General features: G+C 43.8%; 1 protein-coding gene, 1 long non-coding RNA gene and 1 other non-coding gene across 5 annotated transcripts; 1 reads left to right on the forward strand and 2 right to left on the reverse strand.

Moving 5' to 3' along the window:
- Positions 1-1,390: 1,390 nt before the first annotated feature.
- RPL34 (ribosomal protein L34) lies at positions 1,391-5,337 on the reverse strand. Of its 3 annotated transcripts, none has more exons than XM_070047771.2 (5): positions 5,209-5,337; positions 3,811-3,884; positions 3,280-3,379; positions 3,091-3,194; positions 1,391-1,506 (listed from the first exon to the last, which is right to left on the reverse strand). In XM_070047771.2, exons 2-5 carry the CDS (start codon positions 3,873-3,875, stop codon positions 1,422-1,424), a joined length of 354 nt encoding a protein of 117 aa, XP_069903872.1. In that variant the 5' UTR covers positions 3,876-3,884; positions 5,209-5,337; the 3' UTR covers positions 1,391-1,421. The 3 variants fall into 3 exon arrangements, with proteins under 3 accessions (XP_069903872.1, XP_089159087.1, XP_069903874.1); XM_089302961.1 differs by having other exon boundaries at positions 5,116-5,337; XM_070047773.2 differs by having other exon boundaries at positions 4,942-5,337.
- On the reverse strand, positions 4,511-4,650 carry LOC127489424 (small nucleolar RNA SNORA29). Its single transcript, XR_007917360.3, has one exon. It is a non-coding gene; the product is annotated as a small nucleolar RNA SNORA29 (small nucleolar RNA).
- Positions 5,260-7,172, forward strand: LOC127483281 (uncharacterized). Its single transcript, XR_011378312.2, has 2 exons — positions 5,260-5,517; positions 7,055-7,172. It is a non-coding gene; the product is annotated as an uncharacterized LOC127483281 (long non-coding RNA).
- Positions 7,173-9,726: the final 2,554 nt, after the last annotated feature.

Genomic DNA, 9,726 nt, shown 5'->3' on the forward strand with positions numbered 1-9,726 from the left:
TGTGGCGCAGGCACACTGGGTTCTAGTCCCGGTTGCCCCTCTTCCAGGCCAGCTCTGCTATGTCCCGGGAGTGCAGTGGAGGATGGCCCAACTCCTTGGGCCCTGTACCCCATGGGAGACCAGGATAAGCACCTGGCTCCTGACTTTGGATCAGCGCTGTGCGCTGGCCGCGGCGGCCATTGGAGGGTGAACCATCGGCAAAGTAAGACCTTTCTGTCTGTCTCTCTCTCACTGTCCACTCTGTCAAAAAAAAAAAAAAAAAAAAAAAGGAAAAGAAAAATTAGCAACGACATGCTGTGAGTACTGAAGCCGAAAACATTTACCTATAAAGGGTATTTTTAACTTCAAAATTCAAATTTTTTAAAAAAGATTTATTTACTTGAAAGGAGTTACACACAGAGAGGAGAGGCAGAGAGGGAGGGAGGGGGAAGAGATCTTTCATCCTCTGGTTCACCCCTCACATGGCCTTAACGGCAGGAGCTGGGCTGATCTGAAGCCAGAAGCCAAGAGTTTCCTCTGAGTCTCCCATGCATGTGCAGGGGCCCAAGGACTTGGTCATCTTCCATTGCTTTCCCTGGCCACAGCAGAGAGCTGGATTGGAAGTAGAGCAGCCAGGACTTGAATCAGCACCCGTATCAGATGCCGGCACTGCAGGCGGCAGCTTTACCCTCTAAGCCACAGCACCCGCCCCTAAATTCAACTTTTAAGTTCACTAAGATTGCAAAAATTTACATAATTCCTTTGCTACTCTGAGGTTTTATATCCCTTAGTTTATGAAGGTTCTCTTCTCATTGAGACTGAAAATAAACTTGCCATGGCTCCTAGAATTGGTCTTGGATTCAAATGAGCCTACATATGCATGCACAGCACTTGGGCTGGTGCTGTACTCTCAGCATGTAAAGATCCGTCACACCACATAACCTTGTCAGGAACACAGTTCCCAAAACAAAATACAGTACAATCCATACTTTAATGCTGGCTTGAATTACAAATGTAATATAAATTGGAACTTGATTTTACTAGACCCACCACCCAAGATTTTGTATTTAGGAGCCATTATTTGTTGAATGAGTAGTTTTAAGCTGCAAAAGATCAATTCTGAACTGAAATGAAAAAAAAAAAAAATGGTATAACATTCCATTCTAAGTAATTTAAAATCAAGTTTCCATCCTTTGTAAAAATGATCTAAATGGTATTAAAGAAAGGTTCACGGCCATTTTTCAAGCTACTCCAATACCTTCAAAACTGTTCCATGAAAAAAAAAAATCTAGCCAATGAGCTCCACTTTTGTTTCCTATGGAAAAACAGCTGAAAAATCATTGAGCCCCCAAATACCATGACAAGAAACCTGCACACTGACAAATTAGAACAGAAAGAACACAAAACAACCTTTTGATCAATTACTTGAAAGTTTCATGTTTTTATTTAGCTTTCTGACTCTGTGCTTGTGCCTTCAACACTTTCACAACAATTTTCTGCTCCTCGATAAGGAAAGCACGCTTGATCCTAGAAAGGAAAATATTAAAAGTTCTTTAGAAAAATCAACTTCTCTTTTGATTCAACACAGGGTAGGCAGAAAAGGTACCATTTAAGACCCAAGTAAAGCAATTGAGAAATATGAGTGTACTTACCCCCCTCTTCTGAGTTATGATTATCATAAAAGCATTCCCACTGCTGCTTATGATAGCTTTCAATTAAGGTTAATTTCTGTTACTAGGATCCAGGACACTACCTGATTTGTAAAATGCCTTAGGATGTTGTAACTGCATTGCTGATCCAGTAAAAAAACACAGAAGGCTATGCACTGGCAACTCAAATTAAAAAGCACTGGATCAAGACAGTAATTCCAGAGGCTATTTGGAACACACTCTACCACTTATCCAGAAGATACCTTCTCTAAGGCACTGAAATAACGTTGAACCTACTTTGCACAGATTTTATGAAGATTAAATTTGGAAGGATTCTGTGAACTTTGATGTCCCCTGTAGAGTGCATCTTATTGATTACTATCATCAATAAGTGTTGTAACAGGACTTCCCTGGCAAAAATCAGGAGCTTGCTAGCATTTATTCAATTAGTTCAAGGTAAAGAGCCTGCCTTTTCCCACTTAAAGCCTGTGCTGCTCTGTGTTACCCAATAACCCAACCACAAATCTCTGGGACTCCTTCAAATCTCCTCAATGCATTCACATTGGCAATACAACTGATACCAACCTTAAAAAAAATTCCCTCAACTTCCCCAGAGCAAAGGCCACACACACACAGAACTGCTTACCACATCAGCTAATAAGGTTAGGCCATCCTGTAGAACAAAACTCAAATGCCCAGCTAGGAGTTAGGGCCTCAGAATTTGCATTCTTTACCAGCGTGCCCATGTGATCACTTTTGGTCAAGCTTGGGAACCAAAAGTGAGGTAAACAAATTCCGTTAGTTGGAAAAGTTATGACCCGTTTACCTCCAATGTTCCCAATTTCACTTATGGTTCTTCACTCACAATTCCTACTGTGCCAGATCAAACCGATAGGTTACTCCTCTCCTCGAACGCTTTCTGCTTCTTGTCCACAATTTACGAACCATTCTGGATCCACCTCAAATGCCATTCTCAGATTCTCAGCTACTTCTGTATTTTTCTCTCTTATTTGTAGTAATTTAATGCCTTACTCTACACTTACAAACTTAACTCCTTAAAAGTGAAAAATGGAGCATGCAGGCATCAGGATTTGGTTTAGAAATGTATGCATACCACTTTACAGAAATAGTCAAACAAACTGGCTAAACTACTCTGTAAATCAGTTTTTCCCTTGAGAAGACAAGTTAGCTCTCAATTTGCCCTGCTCCCCAAATCTGTCAATTCCCATATTTTAAAAATGTCAAGCTGAAAATCAGTTTTTCATTTTGTAAGCCCCTTTGTTCCATCCATCTATAACCAAACCACAAATCTACAAAATCAAGGTCCTTTAATCTACCTACCATTCATTGCTTTGTCAAGGATCCTAGACTATGAAACTTGTTTAAAGTGTCTTTTAATGATTAGCAGGCAGTGTAAAGAGACACACATCCACATATTTGCTTAAGCAAGCATGTTACCTACCTGTCACGGACACATTTAGCACACATGGAACCACCATAAGCCCTGCTGACGTGTTTTTTGGTTTTAGACAATCTCATCAGGACTTTAGGTCTCACAGCACGAACCTGCATTAGGAAAACATTGAGATTATTTTGGGATTCTTTCAAATTCAGCCCTCACTCTGTTGTTCACATCAAAAAGATCACTTACCCCACGAAGTCTGCCTGGGCACACCCCACATGCAGATTTGGGTGCCTTCCCAACCTTCTTAGTATAAAGGTAAACAATTCTGTTACCAGGAGTTCGGGACCTAGAAAGCAAGACCACAAAGCCCAACACCTCAGCATTCTTGTAGAGTAAATGTAGAAAGCACAATAAGAATTTTTTTTTTTTTAAAAGAGACTGATTTATTTATTTGAATGACAGAGTTACACAGAAAGAAGGAAAGACAGACTGACTGCCCACCCACTGGTTCACTCCCTAAATGGCCCCAACTGCTGCAGTTAGGCTGGTCGGAAGCCAGGAGCTTCTTCTGGGTCTCCCACATGGGTGGCAGGGGCCCAAGCCCTTCGGCCATCTTCTGCTGCCTTCCCGGGCACATTAGCAGGGAGCTGGATCAGAAATGGAGCAGCTGGAACTCCAACTGGCACCCACATGGGATCCCCCATCATAGGTAAAGGTTTTATCCACTATGCCACCAAGCCACTGACAATAAGGATTTTAAATTTCAGAACGACTTACAGTCTGGTTTTGTTGGAGGCTGTATTGTAGGAGAGCCTCCGGCGGTACGTCAAACGCTGGACCATTGTGGCTGCCTAAATCAAGAAGGAAGTAAGGCCAAGTTTTCCTTTGGTAACAAAGCAGCATCACAGGTTTATACACCACTCACATATATACACTCATGCAAAACACATTATCTGTCTTGTTCAAAGGATTCCACATTTCAAAACCACTTAGAGGTTTCCCTAACGGTAATGAAACATGGTATTTGGCTAAAATTCTGACCATCAGGGTCTTTCCTCAAAGAACCTAATTTTGTTTATACTGGGGTCCAGCAAACTATTACCACTCAAGCAAGAGAAACACTGGTTTACAGAGGAGTACAAATGGGCACTGAAGTTGAATCCTGAGTAGTGTCATTCCCTAGGAATACACATGCAAGGATCTAGGGTCCTTATCTCTAATAGGATTTTCACCTAGTTTCTATGACTGTCATTAGGGTTACATGCTGCCAGCTATCCCACACCACACAGTGCCTGGATGCAGTTAGGTGCTTAGAGTTCCGTCTTCCCTAAAGCAGCCTCTCATCTGTGTCAAGATAAAGTGCCCTTTAATATGGCGGATTTTGATATTACATGTGTAGCACCTGTTCCCCCGCTCCATTTATCAAATGTAAATACCTGACATTACCTGATCGAACCAGCTACAGATAAACGATTTTTTTTTTCTGTTCAGCCATTTCATATAGAAGGAGGGTACCAAAACCCCCGCCCTCTTCAGATCATGGCAATTTTAATCTATCCCACAAGCATAGCCACTTAAATCTATTAATTGGAGAAAATGTGGTAGTCAAATGGGAAGACGCCTTTGCTTTTAAGTGAACTATGGAAAGCCACGTTAAGACTAACCAGTCTAATCTCTTCATTGTACACTAAAAACGGCACATAAGGCGTGTGATCCAAAAAAACCTCTATGAACTATGGAAAGCCACGTTAAGACTAACCAGTCTAATCTCTTCATTGTACACTAAAAACGGCACATAAAGCGAGTGATCCAAAAAAACCTCTATGCCATTTGCATCTCCACACCCAAGGCGGGTACAACATTTTTACTCGTTCTGGAAACAGAAGCCAACAGCGAAACCACACGTACCCGTCCTCCCAAAGCCTGATAGCTACAGGCCCGATATTAAAACGTGGGCATTATGTCCCGAACATGTTCTGCGAGTTCCCGGTCTCAACCAGAGGAAACACTGCTCATTTCAGCCCCCAAACGCCGGGTTTCAAGGGCGGCAAAGCCCCCCGGCGACGAGCTCCCGCGACTCACGACTTCAAGGGACGCCAGGATCGAGGGGCTTCCTAGGCTCAAAGTAGGGGAGATCGCCCATCATCAGCCTCCCTCCTGCGCCCTTAGTCTTACGTCAGCTCAAAGAACCATCCCTTAGAGGTCTGGTCTCCCGCAACTCTTGGGATGGCGGCGGATTCTAAAGCCCATAACTCCAACGAGAGAAAAACAGCTACCATACCTCTAAGCACCGTCCCGGAAGAGGAAGAAGCAAGCACGGGCGGGTTCAAAGGTCAAAAGCGATTACGTAGGACAGGAAGTTGCGTCAGAGCCAGCGGGCGTGGCCAAGAGCGCGCCGACATGTTGTACGGAAGCCGAAGCAGCTCGCCCCCGTGGGCGGGACTGCGTAGCGCCGCCACGTTGTACGGCGGCCTCCGGGAGACGGTACGTGCCCTAACCGTCCACCTGGCGCGAAACTAGACTCGTTTAGGAATCGCTGTAGGGGCGAATGCAAATGAGAGAGCCAGTACTGGCGTTCGACCTGGATTTAAATCCCGACCATCACCTCATTAGGTGGCCTTTATGGACTTCCCCTGTTTTAGCCTGCCTTTTTTTTTTTTTAATCATTTATTCCAAGCAGAAGCTGTACAAATTAGGCTTTTGATTCAGTATCTGCTAATGACTACCTGTGTTACTTTCGGCCAAGTCCTTAAATCGCTGAACGGGAGACTTCGGTAACGAACCTACCGTGTCACGTCACAGGCATCATGAAGTTAAAAGAATGGAGAGTAGTCTCTTAAGTGCTCGTAGATGATGGCTGATTTTAGGGTTAAGTACAAGGGCTACCTGAGGCTCTACATGAGTGGTAAGGCTTGAGCAGGACAGTAAAAAAAGAGTAGGAGGGCGGGAGAAACCAGCTTCTCAAATAGCAGCATATCAAAGTTTAAGTAAAATTAGCGTTGAGTACCAAATTGTGTTTTTCCAGAGAAGAGGGTCTTTGGATTTTGCGGTATTGTCAAAGGGATTCATGACTTCCAAAAAAGTAAACTTTGGGCTTTAAGGGAGAATGCCAAAAAAGGCCTTTTAAAGGTTTTTATCTTACATGAGGTTCCCTGGCAACATACTGACAAAAAGACAGAGAGGAGAGAGTAGGGCCTGTACTTAGGAAGTGCACCTGCTACCGAGCTGGGGCAGGCAGGATCGGGTGATTGACAACGTGGTGGTGGTGAGGCCTTTAGCTGTTGCAGGAGGGAGCTCTAGAATTAGGATGGTTCTTCATACTTGTCCCAAATAAGCAAGCGGACTTGTTCATTCTCCCACATCATTCAGTCCTTGGCCGGCTGCCCCTTGGCTGCTGCTGAGGCAGTTTCCTGAAGTTGAAGGCAACATTTAGTGAGGAAGGCAGCTGTGAACTAGTTGCCTGAACCGGAAGAAGATTTAAAAGAGCACCCCGGAGGGGTGGGCGCTGTGGCATAGCAGGTTAAGTGTCTGCCTGCCTGCGAGGCCAGCATCCCATTTGGGCCCAGTTCGAATCCCAGCTGCTCCACTTCGATCCAGCTCCCTGCTAATGGCATGGGAAAGCCCAAGTGTTTGGGCCACTGCACCATGTGGGAGGCCGGGAAGAAATTCCTGGCTTCAGATGGACCCAGCTGTGACTGTTGAGGCCATTTGGGGAGTGAACCAGTGGATGCAAGACTACTCTCTCTCTCGCTCTCTGTCTCTCTCTGACTCTGCCTCTCAAATAAATAAATCTTAAAAAAAAGAAAGAGCATGCTAGTATCCACTCATGTTTTCTAGGTTTCCCAATCCAAGTAGCAAACAAAGTGAGGACGTGATGGAGGGCAGATGCTCTGTCCATCCAGACGGCTGCCTGGGAGGACTGTGTGGACTGTTAATGCCATCATGTCTCACATCACTGCCATCTTTGTTGTGATGCCAGATGGAAAGCTCTGGTTACACCTTTCCCTCTGCTTACTTTCAGATAGCTGCTTCTCTCCTGACCTGGTCGTGAGCTGCTTCCTTCCTTCCTTCCAGGGCTAGGGGTTGGAATGGAGACCAGTATAGAATACCAGTGTCGTTGAATAAATGAATGAATTTACTTGGAAAATGTTCTCTGTATTTCTAGAGAGACTTGGCTGGGCAGGTGAGTACAAAGAGATGGGAGCCCTAACACACTGTATTGCAGTTTATACCTCGTTCATGCCCCTCCTTACCCTAGTAGGTAAGAATAGTGGCCTCACTATTGAAGTTTTCTCTTATTTTTCATGTGATCTTTTCATTCTTTTAATCTATATTTCCATTTTTTTATCAGTCTTGCCAGAGACACAGCAGTATTATTTAAAAATGTCAGAGAACCTTTTTGTTTTTATTAATCTTGTTTTAGCTTTCTGTTCATTAATTTCTATATATGCTTACCATATGTGTCATAAATTTTTATGAAATAAATAGGATGAACTTATACTTTCTTCTGGCTTGGACCAGGAAGCTTTAAGGTTTAACATTTGTTTATTTACAGGATTTTTGATAAAAATGATTAATTTTAATGACAAATTTCTCAGTCTTTTCTGAGTTTGTGCATCATTAAAAAATTTTTCTACTCTAAAGTTTATAAGAATTAATCTATATTTTCTAATAATTTAAAACCTTATTGTTGACTCCTTTCAAGTTTTATTTTTATGTATGGCGTGAGAAATACCATTTTCTTTTTTTCTTTCTGTGTTTTTAGTCATTTTTCCCCTTTATTTACTCAATACTTACTCCTTTCCCCACCAATTTGATATAGTACCTTTGTTATAAACCAAAGTCCTGTGTGTCTCTGAGTGTGTTTTGGCCCTCTGTTCTATTTCACTCGTTACCGTGTCTTTTCTTTATCGGTTCCACATACTCTTAATTTTTTTAGTAAGTCCTCATCACAGGATGGGCCAATATGGACCACATTTTCTTCTTCAGAAGGGAGATTCTTGACTTTTTCTTCTCCAGGTACATGTTTAGAGTCAGCTAATCTGAATTATGTTTGCATTCGCTTTACTGATTAAGGAAAAACTGACATTTTAATGACACGAAGTTTTCCTAAGAAGGAATGTAGTATATCTTTCCATATATTTAAGTCCTCCGTGTTTTTTTTTTTTTCTTTTAAAGATTTATTTATTTATGGGGCCGACGCTGTGGCGTGATGGGTAAAGCTCTAGCCTGCAGTGCCGGCATCCCATATGGGCGCCAGTTCGAGTCCCGGCTGCTCCACTTCAAGCCAGCTCTCTCTTATGGCCTGGGAAGCAATAGAGGATGGCCCAAGTGCTTAGGCCCCTGCACCTGTGTGGGAGATCTGGAGGAAGCTCCTGGCTTCTGGCTTCGGATTGGCACAGCTCCGGCCGTTGTGCCCTTTTGGGGAGTAAACCAGCGAATGGAAGAACTCGCTCTCTCTCTCTCTGCCTTTCCTTCTCTCTCTGTGTAACTCTGTCTTTCAAATTAAATAAATCTTTAAGATGTATTGAGACAGGCCAGCAGCTTGTTATGCTAAATATAGAATTCAGGGTTGCCAGTTTTTTCCTTTTTGTACTTTGAACATATCCTGCTGGTTTGTCTAGTTGGTTGGTGAGTATTTTTTTTTTTTTGGTTGTTTACCTCCATGGTCTATTGATAAGTCAAATTTATTCTTAATTTTACTCCTTTACAGGTAGTTTGTCTTTTTATTTTCTCTAGTAGTCTTCTGAAATATTTTCTCTTTAGGTTGTTCTTCCATTAGCTTAACTGTGATATGATTAGGTGTGCTTTTCTTTTAATTGTTCAGTGGGCCGGCGCCGTGGCTCAACAGGCTAATCCTCTGCCTTGCAGCGCCGCCGGCACAGTGGGTTCTAGTTCCGGTCGGGGCGCCGGATTCTGTCCCGGTTGCCCCTCTTCCAGGCCAGCTCTCTGCTGTGGCCAGGGAGTGCAGTGGAGGATGGCCCAAGTGCTTGGGCCCTGCACCCCATGGGAGACCAGGATAAGCACCTGGCTCCTGCCATCAGATCAGCGCGATGCGCCGGCCGCAGCACGCCGGCCGCGGTGGCCATTGGAGGGTGAACCAACGGCAAAGGGAGACTTTTCTCTCTGTCTCTCTCTCTCACTGTCCACTCTGCCTGTCAAAAAAAAAAAAATGTTCAGTGGGTCATAGGAACATTTTTCCCAAAGATATATTTATTTGAAAGGCAGAGTTACAGAGAGAAGGAGAGACAGATCTTTTCCCACTGGTTAACTCCCCAGATGGCCACAGTGGCCGAGGCTGGGCCAGGCTGAAGCTAGGAGCCTGGGTTGCCATCCAGGTCTGCAAGCACTTACACCATCTTCTGCTGTTTTCCCAGGCACAGTAGCAGGGAACTGGGTGGGAAGTGGAGTGGACTTGAACCGGTGCTCACACAGGATGCCAGCTTTGTAGGTGGCAACTTAATCTGCTGTGCCACAACTCTGGCCTCCGTAGGGAATTTTAACCTTTATCTTTATGTCTTTCCAAAGATTTATAAATTCTCACCTATTATCGGCTCAGATGTCACTTCTGCCCCATTCTCTTTTGTCTTTCTTGGTCTGCAGTTGCACATTGTGAATTGCAGTTGTGCCTCTACAGCCAGGATTCTCCATTGAAACAGAACCAATAGGCTAGCTAGCTGTCTGTCTATCTAT

Source organism: Oryctolagus cuniculus, chromosome 8 (genome assembly GCF_051225735.1).
Source record: "Oryctolagus cuniculus isolate XC-2025 breed Fujian yellow rabbit chromosome 8, ASM5122573v1, whole genome shotgun sequence".
NCBI classification, from domain to species: domain Eukaryota; kingdom Metazoa; phylum Chordata; class Mammalia; order Lagomorpha; family Leporidae; genus Oryctolagus; species Oryctolagus cuniculus.

Bases quoted from the DNA above. Each gene is read 5' to 3' on its own strand.
- RPL34 (XM_070047771.2), bottom strand. From the start codon at position 3,875: ATGGTCCAGCGTTTGACGTACCGCCGGAGGCTCTCCTACAATACAGCC. The intron at 3,380-3,810 runs GTAAGTCGTTCT...CTTGCTTTCTAG, and splicing joins GCCTCCAACAAAACCAGACT to GTCCCGAACTCCTGGTAACA. The intron at 1,507-3,090 runs GTAGGTAACATG...TTTCCTTTCTAG, and splicing joins GCTAAATGTGTCCGTGACAG to GATCAAGCGTGCTTTCCTTA.